The sequence below is a fragment of the Clavelina lepadiformis genome, chromosome 4, assembly GCF_947623445.1.
Source record: "Clavelina lepadiformis chromosome 4, kaClaLepa1.1, whole genome shotgun sequence".
NCBI lineage: Eukaryota > Metazoa > Chordata > Ascidiacea > Aplousobranchia > Clavelinidae > Clavelina > Clavelina lepadiformis.
This window is the reverse complement of record NC_135243.1, coordinates 10563957-10581787: the sequence shown is the minus strand read 5'-3', so window position 1 is coordinate 10581787 and position 17831 is coordinate 10563957. Positions and strand designations below refer to the sequence as shown.

Sequence of the window (17831 nt, the reverse complement as noted above, 5' to 3'; positions counted from 1 at the left end):
CATTCCCATTCAGAAACATTCAGCCCCCTTGACCTCAGGGCAAGTGTTACGGCTTTCCATATGATACCGCTGTACCGTTCAACTTGAGCATTTCCAGTAGGATGGTATGGAGTACAGCTGCTCGTTGCTATACTAAGGCCATGCAGATAGGATTGTAGTTCCTTTGACAAAAATGATGAACCTCGATCTGAATGAATATAGTTAGGTAACCCTACAAGTACGAATAAAAGTTTCAAACTTTCGACAACAGTTTATTAGTGCATGTTCGGACATGGTATTGCAAATGGAAACCTCGAGTACTCGTCAATAATTGTGAGTATTGTTTTTACCTTTAGATGGTAGAGGTCCTTTGAAATCGATACTAACACGTTCCATAGGCTTTGTTGCTTTGATGAGGTTCATTTGAGGCATTTTATAAAACTGGGGTTTACATTCTTGATAGATACGGCAGTTCAAGCACGCTTTGCGAACTTCTTCAGTGGAAAAAGGCAGGTTCTTTGTTCGAACGAAGTGCAGTAATCTTGTTACACCTGGGTGACACAGCATGTCATGAATGTCATTGATTTGACAATTTTGATTCACGGATGCACTGTACGCTCTGGTGAAAGAATAAGCGACGACGTTTAGCTTACCTGGTCGATAGCGAATGGTATAACTTAAGAAAGCAAGTTCCATTCTCCAGGTTTGAATTTTGTTGTTTTTAATTTTTGTTCGGCGGCGATTGTCCAGCATGAACGCCACTGATCGTTGATCTGTTATGAGCTCGAAATGTCGACGAAGGAGGAGATCTCTCCATTTTCTGGTGGCTTCGATAATTGCAGTCGCCTCTTTCTCTACTGCAGGATACGATAATTCCGCCCCGTGGAGCATTCGAGAGAGGAAAGCAACGGGACGACCACCTTGATTCAATGTGGCAGAGATGGCGACTTCAGATGCATCGCATTCTACTACAAACGGCAATGTTTCATCAATTGACTGAAGGGACGCATTCATTAACTTGCCTTTAAGATTGCTGAATGCTTGACAAGCCTCGTCGTTTAAGGGAAAGGAGTCAGCTGTTGCTAGTGGTTTCACCTTGTCGGAAAATTTTGGAATCCACTTTGCGTAATATGCCAGCATTCCCAAGACTCGTTGTAATCCTTTTTTGTTTTGCGGAAGAGGAAATTCTTGAAGGAGTTTTAACCGTTCTGGGTCTGGCTGAATAAGTTTATGCTAGACCCTGTAACCTAGAACGTTGATGTGAGGAGCAGACTTGACGGTTTTGGTTTCATTAAATGATAAGTTTCGACGCTTGAAGGCTTCTAGAAACTTATTTACGTTGAGATCGTGTTCATCTTGATTTTAGCCACAAACAGTTACGTCATCTTGATAAGCATAAACGTCTTTTAAGTTTTCTTCTTCAATGATGTGGTTGATGGCACGTTGAAAATTAATGCCACCGTTTGTGACTCCGAATGGGATACGTTTGTACTACCACAATTTACCGTTTGCTTCAAATGCAGTGTATTTACGGTCCGAAGAGAGAATAGGAATTTGATGGTAAGTGGATTTCAAATCATATCGAGAGTAAGTGCTATACTCTGCAAGTTGATTTACCATCGCATCTATTCTGGGAAAAGGATATGCGTCTAATTCTGTATACAAATTGATCGTCTGCGAGTAATCAATGCACATACGTGTCTTCTCTCCAGTTCATACAACAACAATTTGGGCACACCAGGGTGAACGGCTGGTTTCGATAATGTCATCTTCGAGCAATTTCTTGATTTCGCCGGCAATAAAATTTCTGTCTGCTTCGTTGTATTGCCGAGATTTCACAGCGATTGGCTTACAATTCTGAGGTAAGTTTGGAAATAGCGTTTCGGTTGGCACTAATGCAGCAGGGAGTGCACAAGAAGAAGACTTAGATATAACAAAATCTTCAAGACAGCCGTCATACTCAATTACGAGCCGCTTATGTTGTTTTTGAAAAGTTTGGCCAAGTATAATATCCGCACAGAGATGATCCATGACACCAAAGGTTACAGCCGTGTACGTTTGATTGTTAATTGCAACATCATCAACGCAGAAACCACTTATCGTACAGGATAACTTCGATTGCGCCATTGATACTGTTTGCTGCGTTGGTGAAACGTTAAGGCGTAGCGACTGTATAGTTTTGTTACTTATGTAATTGTCAGAGCTCCCAGAATCCACCAGTGCACATAATTTTCTTTCGTTTATGAAAACAGATAACGTTGCAGCGGATAAGTTGTAAGGACACAATGCACAGAAGCGTAGATCTGGCGTTAAAGTTGCAGAAACTTGATAGCCTGTTTTAGATTTACAAACTTTCATAAAGTGTCCAAGCTTACCACACTTGTTGCATGATGAATTCCGGGCGGGACAATATTTTCTCTCGTGGTAGTTGTAACCGCAGAAGTAGCACTTCTTCCGATTCGACGTTGCAACAAAATTCTGAGAGTGCAACATGTTGGTGGTTGAAGTTTCTGAATGTTCTTTGGGAATCGTCACCAGGGGTTTGCACGTTTCCGCAGCAGCAATCGTTGTAGGTAGATTATAAGCCAACGAGTTCCGATGAGCCGTATTCAGAGCATTTGCTTGGTCGAATGCTGTTTCAAGGTCAAGAGTGCTGTTTTCCAGTAAACGTTGTCGTATAATGGGTGATAAAATTCCATTTATGAAGGCGTCTCTACATAGTTCTTTTCGATATTGTTCACCAGAAACGTCCTTACACTGACAGTTTTTGCTTAAGATTTCTAGAGCTTGCATGAACTCTTGTAAAGATTCGCCGTTTTGTTGTTTGCGGGTCGCCAATAAATGGCGAGCAAAAATTTCGTTTGGTTTTTTGACAAACAAATCTTGAAGGATTTCGACAGCTGCTTCATACGTAGTGCAGTCTTCTATGAACTCAAAAATTTCTGCAGAAATGAAATTGGTCAATAAACGTAGTTTGTTAAGTGCCGTGCTATTCTCTTGCGCTTCGTGTTCTATGGTATAGTTCTCAAATGTCTTTTTCCAATGTTTCCAAGATTTTGCGGCAGTGTCCGAGTTCACATCGATCTCTAGTCGAGAAGGCTTGAAAGCATTTATTGTAGACGACATTTATTCTTGTTTATTAAATTGAACTGAACAGACAATTATAAATAATTATATCCTTTAATTATACAGCTTTAATAAACAAGAACTAAACTAAGCTGCAACACAACAAGTAAATTTAGACAAAAGCATAAAAGGAAACTGGTATTCTTAGAATGGTAAATCGTAATCACGCAACTGAAAAGAACTGAGGAGCTGAACGGAGAGCATCATTGGCGTGATTGCAAGGTATGCGATAAAGCTGCAAGGGGCGTTGATTAGGGACCGCGAGGAGCGTTGCATTAATCATTACATTGACATAGGATTGGTTTAACTTAGCTATATCTATAGCTATATCTATATCTCAGTTAATGTCAGACGAGCGCAGTGCTGTAGCATGTAGGTGAAAAACTTGTACTTTATCATTTTCATTGAAAACTGTACTTCCTAGGTTCCACATACCCTACACAAAATTTTGTAAAGGTTTATCCAAATACCTACAAGTCAGTATTTTTCTCTTAAACCAGTTGATTATCACTTACTGCCTCTTGGTTATCACACAATCTGCTATGGCAAGCTTGAATACCGCTGCTTAAATAAACCTTTTGCCAGGTGGCCGGTGTTCTCATTGCCCTTTTAAAGATACAGCAACTTGTCCTATTCTTTTGAAACACCAGCGAAGGGTTACTGTTCTTGCAAAGAAAGCAAATATTGTTCTTTATTCTTGTTTGTTGCTTGGTCCTGAGATGTCACGGATGCAGTGGCAGAGATGGGTCATGCAAATTTCACTTGTCAATCCAATTGAAAAGGATTTATTTCAAAACATTTTCTTAAATTTAAATGGATTTACTTATATACACATTTACTTGAGTAAGTGCATATTTAATACTGCTTTTCAAATACAAAATAGTGCTTAAAATTTTGGTTTTGCTTGTGAAATATGGCTGGTATGGATTTCTAATACTTTTCACATCTTGTTAAAGTTGGTGGGTGTTTTCACCACCCTTTTGAAGTGTATCAACTCAAGTATCAAGAAGTTAGGATTGCTAAGTTTTAAATTTATGACATGCCTTTTTCTTTTAATACTTTTGTTTTTACATGTAGTTATATTTTTATTCTTTAGTGTGGCAGAGTATCACATTTTATTGTACACTGCCAGTTACTGCCACTACCTGTAACCTGGCATTTGTTAACCAACCAACTTTACGCAGTCGTGTGTGGTAATATTGTTTCTATTTTCAGCCCTTCGCCAGTATTGATGAATTATTGAGAAAAATGCCTATATTTTCGGTAAGTAACGTTAACCTTTAAGTGTACAGATTGGTGGTAGTACTTAAACTACAATGACTTAGCAATAAGGACTTGTATATCTTGTCAAAATTCATGTTAGCTCTATTGTATGTTTTCATGATGTAATGACACAGTGTTGGACTCGCAATTATGCAATCTTGGAATGATACTTGATGGTGGTGGTGCTACACCACCAGTGTTATGGAAAAGGCGTAATATGTGGTTCTGGTTAACAGAATCTAAATTGGGTGAAGGCCAAAAGACAAATGCAGTATCTGTTTGTCAGAAAGGGTGCAGATAAGTTAATCAGGGCTCCAGCAGTAAGGAAGCGTTGCAAAATGTAAGTTGAAGAAATACTTGAAATTCACAGTCCAGGGATTGCTATTTCGAATATATGTTTGTGTCTTGTAGGTGCCTATTTTACAAAATTGTTAGGGTTGCAGAAATATTATGATATGATGGTAACATTAACATCACTTGTTCACAGTGGAACTTTACAGATGTTTTGCCAATAAAGTAATGGAATAAAAAATATAGTATACCCTTATAGGACAAGAAAATGGGAATAAAAGTGTTAACCTTAAGGTCAAATTGTAATTACTCAACTTATGTATCGTTCATGAACCTGTGATCAATAAATATCAATTACGTAATACTTGACTTTATATTGGCTGGTATTCATCTTCAGAATTTTTCATTTTTTACAACAGCATTCTCCGGAATAGGTTTGCTCAAAGTGCATTCTCCGACCAGTCTCGCAATTAGGGTTGATGTAATTGAATATAATTTTTTGGTTATTAATCAAGTTTCCCAGTTTAAACTGTCAAAAGATGAGGAAATAAATAGTATAGCCAATTTTATTTAATCCATTTAAGCCAAGCCGATCAGAAATTTTGAGATAAAAAATTTAAGCATAAGTATAATTGTAGTGTGGCCCATACACTTAAAACTTCGGGTTCTAGTTCTATTGTGGAAAAGGAGGTGCACACTGTGGCAAGGGTGTATTGCAGCTAGTGCCGCAATTTTGAACAAGTTGGTAGGCTGCACCAACAAATCAAAGGTACTTACTCTGGAATATTAATCATGTCTAATTAACCTAATTGCAGTGGAATTCACTTACATAGTGAATGTGGCTATAGAGAGATTTCATGTTTAATGGCACCTGTTGCAAAGTTTCTTCTCATAGAAATGATTTCACTTATAGTGACTTTGTATATAAGAACATTTTGAGTACAGTGTCATCACATTTCTGTCCCTTGAACTAAAAAACTTACATGCAAGAGCACTCATAAGTTAAGCTTATTGAGCAAAATGCAAAATGAGAGCGCACGTTACCTTATCTTATGCCAGGTATTTTCAACTTTCGTTAACGTCATCCATTTTTTCTTCATTTTTAGTGCACCTGACCCAACCTTTTGGTATGCCAAATCACATATTAATTGGCTGTAATTAACTAAGACTCTTCAAACACTTAGAAAACGTAACTTATTCCTCACATTAAGTCACGTGGAATCATAATGCATGTAACATGTAACATGTAGCAAATAAAACATCGATCGATAATGCTAGTATGTAACAATGAGATATCCTACCAGCTCACTGAAGCAAAACCTTTTTTAAAGGTACACTAGGAAAGACCGTTGTTTCTTTGACATTTTGTCTTCAAACGTAATATGAGAATGACACAACAAACGTTTATTAGAAATGTCTCGGATTACGGAACAGTGGTTGTTTGTTACCTAAACAATAAATTTTTGTTTGCACTTCTCTTTGTTCAAATGTGGTGCATTTTTGGATTGTGGGATTATGACTAATTAGTTTGTAAACATATGCTATAAATGCACTGTTGTTGGTATTGCGCCTTGTTTTTTCTTCCATTGGTTCCAGATTTTATTTTGCATTCACACTCAGATATTTAAGTTACACAGGAAAACTGGAAGTGCACACAAGTTGTAAAACATAATGAAATGCAACATTTCTTGTTTTTATTAGTAAGAAATAAATACTCCTGGTTTTACTGTTTACCGGTTTTACTTCTGTTACTGCCAGGGATTAAAAGTTCTTTATAATGTCAGGAAAAAGTATGCATTTCATTGATGCATTGCATTGTCACCGTCAGCTTGAAATGTTTGTGCAATGACGCATGTCTAGCTCATCAGATAAAGTCAAGGCATCATGATTGTATATATTGATGGACATACATTCTGTTTTCTGTAGCAGTTGTAAAAAGCATGTAGAGAGCATTAGTAGGTTCTGTATGCTTAGTACTCTCATGTGAACATATCGTCTTGTAGAATAACATTTTTATATTTCTGTTGATAATATTGTGGTATTCTTGCGTTTTCTTGCTTCATTCCGGAGCTTGTGCATTTGTCATACCAGTTATGTTTTCGGATGCATGATTGTCTGTAGCCAATTGGAACTTGAATGACAACCTTATCTCCGACCATGATTTGATTGTTCTTCGTTCTTGCCAAATCTTCAAAAACAAATCTATGTTTCCAATATATTACTGTTTAGTGTTTACTTTTGTGCTGTTTAGAGGTGGGCACAACTAGTCTCAGAAAAAAACTCAATTTATTACGATAATTGTGTTTGGACAGTTTTGCATATATTTATCCATGATCAATTTATGTGCTACATAAGACTTTTAAAAAAATTAGGAGTGATCTACATTAAAGATTTATTTCTGACCCTCTTAAAGCAATAGATGGTGCTTACTTGGTACTGGCAGTGGTGAATTCAATAATATTAAAAGATGCATACAAGGCTTTATTGCAACAAACTGCTTTTTAGCAGCAAACTAGGTTTGAGTTATGATCCATCACATTGTATTGTAATACTGTACAAAGAATAGCTTTGCCTTTCAAATTCACAACTACACTTCTCAAAAAAATTGTCTTTTACACGTTTTTTAACTTTGTCAAACTTGCATGATTGTTAACGTATTGAATTCCTTAGGATAGTTTTCTTGTAAGTAAGTAGTTTACTAATTTGACTAAACTTGTATGAGAACTTTTGAGTTTATTTGGAGATAGTTGTATCATTTTCTGTGACAATATTATACCTTTTTTTAGCTGACTACTACTTGCTGTGAAATAAGATGCTTCCGACATATTGTTATCTTCTTCACGCTCCACAACTTTCATGTTACCAATGTCTGTAATTAAGAGTGATATTAGCTATAAATGAAAAGAGCTGATATTATGTAAAATGTAATTTAGAATAGTGATTAGTTGTTGGTAAATTTGGTCCCAATATTGTGGGACCTGAAAACATAAGAAACACCATAAACAATACCAATGTTGATTGTTATGTTTTCAGGTTTGATTTTTATTCTCCAAGGTTTTGATTTGAATTGAATCTGTTCTGTATCCAAAGTTTTAACTTCATACAAAGAGTATAATTTAAAAATCCTGGTCCTACCCTTTTTTTTCTTTTCAGTTCTTGGTTGTTTGCCTAAAAAGTTTTTCATAAGCTGTGGTCTTTCTCCAATTCGCATTCCATACATGAAGTAATATGATGGTACCTTGTCTTTATCCTTTTTGTGCAGAATTGAAAAAAAATATGTTATCTCAGGGTTGTTATGAAACTTAACTTAGATTTTGGATTTAATTTTTTCCATTTGTAGGTTAGTACTCAAAATGCGGATCCATTTTCCAAAATTCTTTCAGAAAGTAGGTATTATAATATTTTCTGTGGGCTTCCCAAAGTTTCGAAGAAGGTTAGCTCTGGTAGAATTTGGTTTTAAGTTTAAAGTTAAAAATGCTACCCCATATGTTATTTACATTTACGCTTTAGTAGACAGTATGTTATAGTAGATTTCAATAATTTAACCTATCAATCTTTTGCTAGTTGCCATAAATAGCATTTGCAAAGCATGCTACCAGCACCAGTTGTAGTATACGTAGCATAGAATGCACCTGCATGAAACTATTACAATGGACTGTGTAGCTAAAATATAACATATTTGCAAACCATTTACAATAATTAATTATCACAGTTAAAAACAAACTTACCTCCAACTTGCTCTTTGGTTCAATATATGCATTATATTTTTCCAAATCAGAGTTTCCTGATGATTTCTTTATATCTTTTAGCCATTTCTGCGTATTTTCCCAATCTCGATTATATTTGGTGGATGTCCTAAAAATTTGTGATGATTGGTTTTCTGAGAAATTCTTAAAATCTTTTCTTAGGTTAGTGTTTCCCAACCCCTGTTTGACATTGATGATATAACCATTTGATTTTTATATGTCATTTTTCGTTAGAAATGTAAGCCTACGCTCGCCCTATGAGTATTGCTTAAGTCATGCTTTATAAATAAAAATTATCCCAAGAAATTGTTGTGTGATTTGAAATTGAAAACATTACTTTCATTGTCGAATGACAATCTCTGAGGGATAGTTCCTTTCTGTTCTTGATTTTACTTATAAATTATAACATTAATTTTCATCAAATTCATCAATTTAACAGGTAATGATGGTTTCGAGTTTATAGTAATATAGTGTTAATGTTAGTCTGACTTTGCAATGGCTGTTTCGAAAATATATTTGAATTCGTGTTCAAAATTGCCCTATTTCTACTCTGAAAAGAAGCTTTGTTGTATTGATAGCTATTGTGGAAAGTGTTGTCTTTACAAAACATGGAATAGAATGATGAAATGTCAATTAATGTACATGCAGTATTTTATTTTTATTCAGTTTAGGTTTTAGCATAAAAAAATTGGAAGTACTGATAACTGACCGTAACTATTAAACATAGTTGTTTGAAAAATGTTAGAAGAGGTTGAGAAGCACTGACTTAGATCATAACCTTGTTAGATGGAGTTAAAACAAATTTTTGATCATAAAGCAGTTGCCTACATCATGAGCACACTGAAGACCATAATTATTTCATGGATATTTCGCAGAATAAATGTCGTACAGGTATTCATCCTTGTCAAGTATCCGCCTCTTTTTGCTTAACTTGTTGGATTCAATAGTGTTGAATTTTAGTGCGTTTTGGAAATACGGAGAATTGAGGAGTGATCTAGAAGGTTCTATCTTGTTTTGCATGGTTTTAGTCATGCACTTTTTAGGTTTTAATGAATTTTCGTCCAAACAAGCAATGTTTTCCTTTGCTACAATATCATAAACTTTTTTCAGTAAGTTAAAAACTGTGAAAATAAATGTGAAAATATATTCTTGATTAATCTATTAGCGTGTTAAACACAATTTTAATGATAATTTAATTAGTAAGTGCTGAAGTTACTTTGTTCATGTTATAAGCTGACTAACTAATGGTTACAGCTTCCATTTGTTTATATGCATATCAAGTTTGCAGGTCATGTTCCTTTACCATTCTAGAAATACATTACTCACATTGAGCTCAAAATGAACCACAATACCTTTTTGATATGAAACATAGCTGAACATGAAGATATAGCTACTTTTCTTGATTTTAGCTTAATGTTAAGTAAGTTCACTTGTAAGTTCATACACAAATGGAAAAGGATATTGCAAACTAAATCTTATACCTCAAAGTTCCCATTTGACTCCTACACTTTACACTGTATCACATCAGTACCAAGCAATAAACCTGACTTAAATCACAAAGAACCTTAAGAAGTATTTGTTTGAATAACTGTTGGACAATTTAAATACCTCTCTTGCTGTGTTTGTTTCTATTGACCAAGCAAAGTTAATTCAGCTGAGTTTTGACAAAGTTGAAATAGTACAATAGATGTTGATTGTTTAAAGTACAGTTTCCATTGTTATAACAATACATGATGCCTTTCCGTATAAGAATACTTCAAAGAGTGTTTTCATTAAGTATGGAAACTATACCTGGGCATTTTTTAAACAAAAACAAGGTTATAGCTTTTGAAAACCAAGATTTATGTTAGCTATTAATATTCATAGTTATTAATATGTTAGGCATGATATTTATTGCAGTTAGTGTGTCATTAAATATATAAGTGGCACTTTCATCATCACATTTTTCAGAAATTTTTTATTTTAACCTTGTTGTGTTCCTTAGTATCATCAAAGCCAATCCACGAATGAATTTGAGATGAAATGGAGGCACTGGCACGATGAATGCATTAAAAGGTTTTATGGTGGTGACTTTGACACCATGCCAAATCTAAAAACATTGTCTAGGGTGAGTTTTGTATGCAACTTCATTCTCTCATGTGCAACTATTTGCTTTTCAATCCATCGAATTTTCATTTGAAAAATATTGGTGTTCTGTGTTTTAGTCAGTTAGCGTCAACTATGTTTTGCAATAGAATTAAATTACAATTAAAAAATTCCATCACCAGTTGAGCACCTTTTATTATTATTATTGTGTTATATATTACCATTTATTCAAAACCAGAATTTCTCATATGATTTTAACTTACTGTCAAAGCTTTCTAAAGTACAGCTGCAGTTTTGCAAAAATGCAGTCGGATTAATGAACTTTCTACTTGTATATTGTTTTATCGTTTTACTTCTACGAAATGCCTTGACTATAGACGTTATTTTCCAGATATTGTGTGGAGATGAAGGTATTATTCAAGAGCTAACGGAATTGTATGGATCATGGTATCAAATGCTCATATCATACCTGTACTTCAAGAATCCAACCATCAGTGTTTCTGAACTACATTATCACACAAAGGTGAAAATGCAAGTGTCAATACACATTATGATCAATCACAGAAGTACAATATATTTTATTTTCAATCAGTTAGTTAGTTAGTTAGCTGGGCGAGGCATATACACCATTAAGAAACGATACACATTTGACAAAATCGCCCGCTGGAAGGTGATATACTGCCCACCTGCTAAAGTTTTCATGCATGGGCCTGCTAGACCCAATAAAAAATGCCCAAAGGCTCTTAACAGTCAACTGGTACAAAATATTAAACATTAAAAACAGTAAATGAATATTTACAGTAAAACATTACAGTAAAATGAATATTTAAATATTGTAAAATTTTGAACAACATGGTAGTAGTTTCAAATAAGCTGTCATTTTTGTAATCCCAGGTCCAACTTTGTCATTTGTTACCGTTTTGTAGAAAGCACCTGTAATGCACAGTTGCAATGTTTTACTTTTTTATGTGCGGCATACATCAACCAGTACTCCACTTACTTTCATCAAGTAGAAACATAAATTTCATTGGTGTGCTTTTTCCGAGTTGGGCATTTACCAACCCAGGTAAAAACTGAAATAAGGATGTTTTTGTAGCCTTGCCGAAATGCATTATTCAGCAATGCATAAAGAAAGGGATTCATTACGCTGTTGCTTAGTGCAAGCCAATTAATTGCCAACTGTTTAGCTTCTATTGCTGTTAAAATATTTAACCATATAAATCAGTTCTAATAAACAATGAAAAGAAAAGTTTTTACTTTAAAGTAATGCTTAAAACTATCAAATAAATTATAGTATAGCTACTTTTTACTTTCTAAGTAAACAATTTATTATAGCTTGACTGTTACTTGTATTTTTGTTCATGACTTTGGGTTGCAAATCGTCTATTATCTGAGGCAACCAACATATCAAAAAGGTTACCACAATCGTAACAAGCATAATGAATGTTCGCTTTTCTTTTTTATACCTCTTCTTCAGTTGCTTACTTCCAATAGAAATCTGAATCCTAACACCAAACAGCGATATACTATTAACTCATTTATCATTCCTTCCCATTAACACTATTAGTTACTACTTGGTGATCCATAAATATATATTTGATTTAGCATGTCTTTGAAAATTTGCGAAAGGCATCTAGTTAGAGCCTTAGAGGCGGTGTTTTTGAAACTGCATATATAGATAATGTCACATACTTTCGTCTTGATTTGATTATGTTGATGAACAGCAATATGTAAGAACTTGCAATAATCATCAGTGGAATCACCATGGCATAAAGCCCATTTGAAAATGTATAACCATGTTGAGCAGCTATCCCAAGCATACAATCATGAGAATTGACATCATAAATCACAGGTGGATGTCCTTTAGGGTACAATGGGTAGTAGCCTTAACAAAGAGAATACTGGTATAAATTAGATGCATTTAATTATAAGTTTTTTAAAATGATTCAATCAGGTAGCTTAACTACGTACACAATGATGCAAGGAAAGTATCCAATAAATGGAATTAAATGTGGTAGTTTTTGTATTTAGGCATTGACTTTATTTACAAAAATTCATTGGAAAACTTAATTGTATTTGATTTCATTCAGAAACTGCTAGTTACCATCTCCAGAGTTGCCTTGATCATTCTTCGAACTATTACGAATGGACCATCCAATCATAATTGGAAAGTTAATGATTAATACCCATACCCATATCAGTATCACAGTTGTGATAACATTCCGTTTTGTAAAGTAACGAGTATATGCTGCACTTTTGCACACACAATAATAACGATTCACTGCAATAAATGCAAGGCTGAACCTGAAAATAATTTATTTAGATCAGCCGTTGCTTACTAGGGAAAAGTTTTGTTCGAACTATAATATCAGAGGTGTTTTGCTCTCAAGTCTTAGAGATATTATCTTGCATTTATTAAATGTTTGTCAATTCCTCTGTGTAAGTAAATACAGCAAGGCAGGATGCTTCTAGCTGCAGCATTTTATAAAAGCATGCTGAAATGTACAGAGACGGCATAAAAAAAACTGAATTACTAATTGCTAATAATTTTACTTGCCATGTAGCGTGTATTGTAATTGCTTTCAAATATGCTGAAAATTGACAGGAAAATTTATGGCTGTGATGCATAACTTCTATTGGATAGAATCGGTCTCTGTGTGAGACAAGTTATAGTCTTACCATTGTATCAACCCAACATAAACATTAACGGTCAATATTTCTAATTGTGCAATATCTCACATAATTAGAGCTAAGAATGATTTAAATTTTACTTGATGAATTTAAAAATTGGGCACCTTATAAGATTATCCAGAATGATTGGCATACTAGCTGCTGATATGAGAAGATCAGCGATTGCCAGATTGATAATGAAATAGTTTCCGGGTAAATTTAGCTTCCTCTCCTGTAATTAAAACGATTCTATGAAAAATAGGCAGAATATAGACATGATATTTAAATGAACTACACTTTGCCCTGCAATTCACCATTGCCCTGGGATCCCAGCGGATGCCCGAAACGAATCCTTTTTAATTTTGTTATTTGTTAAATTTTATCATAGAAGCTACTTGTTCGTTTTAAGCGATAGCCCATACTGTTTAATAATTTCTAGACTAAGGAAGCTTCAGATTCATGTTATAATCACGTGATGAGTGATGTTGCGTCATAACATACATATAGCAAACAGCCACAAAGCATTGGCAAGTACAGTATTGGAAAGCATATTCAGCTTAATTGAAAATAGAAAGTTAAAAACAATATATCAGGTTCAAGGAATTCAAGGACATAGCGTAGAGCAAGAGTTCACCTAGAAAACGCAATTATCTCCTACATCAAATTAGTCATAATCAACATCTTATGAAGACATTTGTCACTGATGTTTAATCCAGTTTGGGCTGCTTATTTTTTGCATACGGTTATTATTTGGAAAAACTTGTATTTTAAATTGATTAATTAATGAATTTGTCTGAATTTGTCCTAAAACTAACATGTTTTCATTTGGAAAAGGAAAACTTTAGTTAAACTACTGGCTTGGCAATGTTATTACTATTTTAAGATGTTAGATGGCAACAGCATTTTTAGTTGTATACTTTTTATACTTGTTTATTTTAGCATAGACATGTTAATAATGACGAAAGAGTTCTGTTATACGAAAGATTTTAATTAGAAAGGTGTAAGGTCCTACAGGTCTTTGTCTCAAGTGCTAGCTATGAAGTTTATCAGGAACATCGGTGCGATATTTAAAATCAATAACATCATAAAGGGCCCCTGAAAAATGACTACCCTATAGCCCAATAATACCTAAATCCGGCCCTGCACATACTATACATAACTATTCCCACCACTGAAGTATGTCAAAAACGCATGCATATCATAGAATTCTGTTGTGCAATTACTGAAAAATGTTTTTCATGGGCAAAATATTGCAAAGTCTGGCATTGACAGAGTAAACTGTTTAAAATGACTGAGCCAACGGTAGATTGGAAAAACCCAAATATTTGCAGTTAGCTTTAAGTCTGGCCTCTGTATCTGTAGGCTAAATGCCTGGGAGCAAAGCCTTTATTCGTTGTTGTTTGTTTTTTTAACTCCTTGCACATTTTTAAAACAACAGCAAACAAATACGGCACTGGTTATTTGGACATACTACGAAATATGAGTTCATTCCTCTTTAATCACATAACCACAGAAAACCAAAGAAGCGTTTGGCTTTCGGTTAAAATTGTGTGGTTTCCAATGCATTAAAATGTGTTTGTTTTTGTTAAAAATTGTCCACTATTTGATGTCCAGACAGTGTTGTACTTGTGCAGATAAAAATTTTTGATTAACTAGAAAAACTGTGATTTGCATGAGCAAACTGTAACATAAACAAGAAATAACTCATGGTGACCAAAATACGGCAGTCAAAAACGAATTTTAATCCAACATGCAAACGTATGTGGTAGCTTGCTTCCACTTTGGAATATCATCGAAGTGTATTTTCAGTATGAATTTCTTTGCCTTCTTGGCACACAAGTACGACATTGTTAAAACAGTGTCGACGTAAGCTATTATTAAGAAGTGTGTCTTGCTAATCCTAAAGGCAGGATTAGTGGTTCGCTAGTTTACAAAAACTGTAAGTCACATGGCCATGCAAAGTGGCACGCTTGTACAGTATTTTCTCCTACACATAAGTTTGCCGAAATGTTTGGTTGAATTTTACTTCTTTGCAAAATTTTCTTTTATGCGCTGTTTAGAATTTCTTCAAAATATGTATGGACATAAAATTTGTAGAAAAAAATACGTCAAACACGTACTTTCATTACAAGTTAATTCATTAACTTACTTGCATAACCGCAGCAATAACAAGCATATTTCCAATTATTCCCATCACCATTAAAACACACAGGCTGATGACTTTCCCAATATGCTGGTCTTCTGCTTGCAGATTGTCCATGTAAGTTACATGCAAAGGTTGCGAGGTGATATCTATTAAAACAAAGTTATTGCTTTGAACCAAACTGTTCATTGCACTTTGAATGACTATTTGTGAAGGATTTTTGCATAGAAGACAGAACAAGAATTTCCTACTTTTAACTGTGACACGTTTTATTTCTCATACTAATACTACTAAAGTGTCTACACTAATTCCATAAAAGGAAAATTGTTGTTATTTTGCAGGCGTTTATTGACATATTTGGTGGTCAATCGGAATTGGGACCTCTGGATAGAATATTGTTAGCTGCTTTCAAATTTGATGTGTCTCAGGTTGGAATTTGCAGTTATTTTCAAGCTCCATAGAATCTGAATGTTCATCTCCCATTAATTTATGAACAAATTTAGGTTTTTGTATATTTGTGACATTTTGACATTATGGTTGCTGATAGGTAATTCGAGAATGTTGCAAACACTTGGGTACCTGGTGGCTGCCAACACATCTTGCTGACTTACTACATTATTGTGATCTTGTGCCCTTAAGCATCACTGAGTAAGAATGGCTCCTGTACATTTAACTCTTATACAGTTGAATTTAAATTTATTTGCGTGTATATATATATATTTATTTATGTTTATTTATTTTATCTTAGATATTTTTGATGAAATATGTACACTGCAGAAACTACATTGAATCATTTAAATTGGTTGCATGGTTGTTGAATTTACATTTATTACGTGATGTTAACAAACCTTACACTGTATATATGATAAGGATTAATGATATGTATAAATTGTATATGATACATTACTTGCAGAAGTGGCACAAATGTACGAGAACATCTTATTGTGGAGTACACTAGCAGTCTGTCAAATTTTGATTCTTTCTGGCCAGTTGTAGTAGATTACCTTTCGTTCTGTGGTTCCTTGTCCAATCACTATCTAGGATTGTTTGTGCAGCGGATACCCTTAAGCTCAGAAAAAAAAGCAGCTAAAGTAATACGCATTTGTGAGAAACGTGGCCTATTAAAAGAGGGTAAGCATACATTTTGGCAAGTAAACATGGTAATGGTTTATTATGTTTTCGATATCAAATCTCATCATCTTGAAAAGTAAAGTAATCTGTTCGCTTGCTACAAACATTACAGTTCAGTTCTTAGATCCTTAACAACCGAATGAAATTGTTGCTATGGTTTATCGCAAGTTTATCCTGAATTTGTTTCTAGTTGAGAGCATTTGTAGACAGATGAAAATGAAGTCAATGCAACATAATCGCTTGGGTACCGCACTTTCTTGGTGCATTAAGGCAAATGTAAATATTTTCTCCATTTTTTTTGATTTTCCATCTAGCTTATCATGACACCTGTAGAACTATTTTATTGTATATTTTTAGGATTCTTCATTCGCTATGATCATTGCAGATAAAATGTTGAAGGAATACGCACGGACTGGCCTCTTTTCAAATATAGATCTGATTGATTACCTTGGAAGTTCAGTGCTAATGTCCGAAAGTCTGACTTTTCTAGGTGTGTGATTCATCTTTTAACAAGCAGTTTTCATTGCTATGTTAAAATTTCATGTGTGTATTCAACTAAACTTTTTACCTTGCACTTCTGAATGAATTATTATTTGTGTCTGATACATTTCCAGGCAAATACCGAGACTTTCACAAGTTGTATGCTGCTGAAAAATTTAAGGATGCTGGTCAGCTGCTACTCAACTTACTGATGTCAAGAAAAGCTCCGTTAGAGTAAGCTTTCTTTCAAGTCTTGTAACAGGGATACTTCCGCGCTAAATATCTAAAAAAAAAATTTTTCCAAAGCTTATTACCGCTGCCTTATTATCCCGTTTCATTCTACGTTTTCTTTTGAAGGCATTGTATATTTTAAAATGCCCTATCTTAAACCTGTTTATGCGTGAAAGACTCCTGCATTATACATAAAGTAAACGACAGCTGGCGTCTAACAGTCAGTACACTCGGTTGATTTTTGTTACCAGTGATGGTACGAATACTAACTAACCCGCTACATTGACTACAACTACAAGTTTACAACCATATGTTAACGTCTATGAAATTCATGTTTTACTGTTAAAAACATTTTCTTAGTTTAAACGATATTCAATGGATCTGAATTGAATGTGCTTTATCACAGCTTTTGGCCTTCACTCTTGATGGATTGCTTGCCGTTACTCGAACGAAATAACCTAATTTACGATGTCGAGGAAACCACAGGTTTACTTGCTTGCCTCAATGTTCTTGATCAAAAGCAAAAGGTTAACCTTGTATTTATAACGGCATTATGCTCTAAAGTGTGTTTCGTTTGTTTGAAATAACTGACGTTTTTGTACTGCTTATATACATTGGCTCTACTTATTTGAACCTAAATTGATACATTTCACTTGTTTATTACATACTACTTATTGATATGATAT

At 34.4% G+C, this 17831-nt stretch overlaps 3 protein-coding genes across 6 annotated transcripts in view; 1 reads left to right on the top strand and 2 right to left on the bottom strand.

Annotated features, from left to right (window-relative positions):
• LOC143451322 (nuclear pore complex protein Nup85-like) overlaps positions 1–17831 on the top strand; it is a 28372-nt gene that overhangs the window by 10222 nt on the left and 319 nt on the right. The window contains exons 10-19 of the mRNA XM_076951779.1: positions 4321–4368; positions 10390–10512; positions 10882–11013; positions 15645–15731; positions 15851–15951; positions 16217–16434; positions 16625–16710; positions 16792–16924; positions 17049–17148; positions 17552–17672. Of these exons, the coding sequence (XP_076807894.1) occupies positions 4321–4368; positions 10390–10512; positions 10882–11013; positions 15645–15731; positions 15851–15951; positions 16217–16434; positions 16625–16710; positions 16792–16924; positions 17049–17148; positions 17552–17672 (1149 nt within the window). The remainder of the gene's footprint in view (positions 1–4320; positions 4369–10389; positions 10513–10881; positions 11014–15644; positions 15732–15850; positions 15952–16216; positions 16435–16624; positions 16711–16791; positions 16925–17048; positions 17149–17551; positions 17673–17831) is intronic.
• Positions 6102–9969, bottom strand: LOC143451325 (uncharacterized). 3 transcript variants are annotated; one of them, XM_076951785.1, is made up of 5 exons: positions 9887–9969; positions 8388–8514; positions 7795–7909; positions 7436–7528; positions 6102–6847 (listed from the first exon to the last, which is right to left on the bottom strand). In XM_076951785.1, the coding sequence occupies exons 1-5, from the start codon at positions 9898–9900 to the stop codon at positions 6639–6641; spliced, it is 558 nt and encodes a 185-aa protein (XP_076807900.1). In that variant the 5' UTR covers positions 9901–9969; the 3' UTR covers positions 6102–6638. The 3 variants fall into 3 exon arrangements, with proteins under 3 accessions (XP_076807900.1, XP_076807899.1, XP_076807898.1); XM_076951784.1 differs by lacking the exon at positions 9887–9969 and adding an exon at positions 9234–9709; XM_076951783.1 differs by lacking the exon at positions 9887–9969 and adding an exon at positions 9295–9704.
• LOC143451323 (melatonin receptor type 1A-like) lies at positions 11028–15952 on the bottom strand. 2 transcript variants are annotated; one of them, XM_076951780.1, is made up of 8 exons: positions 15310–15952; positions 13286–13392; positions 13048–13143; positions 12595–12794; positions 12183–12375; positions 11838–11995; positions 11491–11686; positions 11028–11423 (listed from the first exon to the last, which is right to left on the bottom strand). In XM_076951780.1, exons 1-7 carry the CDS (start codon positions 15490–15492, stop codon positions 11496–11498), a joined length of 1128 nt encoding a protein of 375 aa, XP_076807895.1. In that variant the 5' UTR covers positions 15493–15952; the 3' UTR covers positions 11028–11423; positions 11491–11495. The 2 variants fall into 2 exon arrangements, with proteins under 2 accessions (XP_076807895.1, XP_076807896.1); XM_076951781.1 differs by lacking the exon at positions 13048–13143.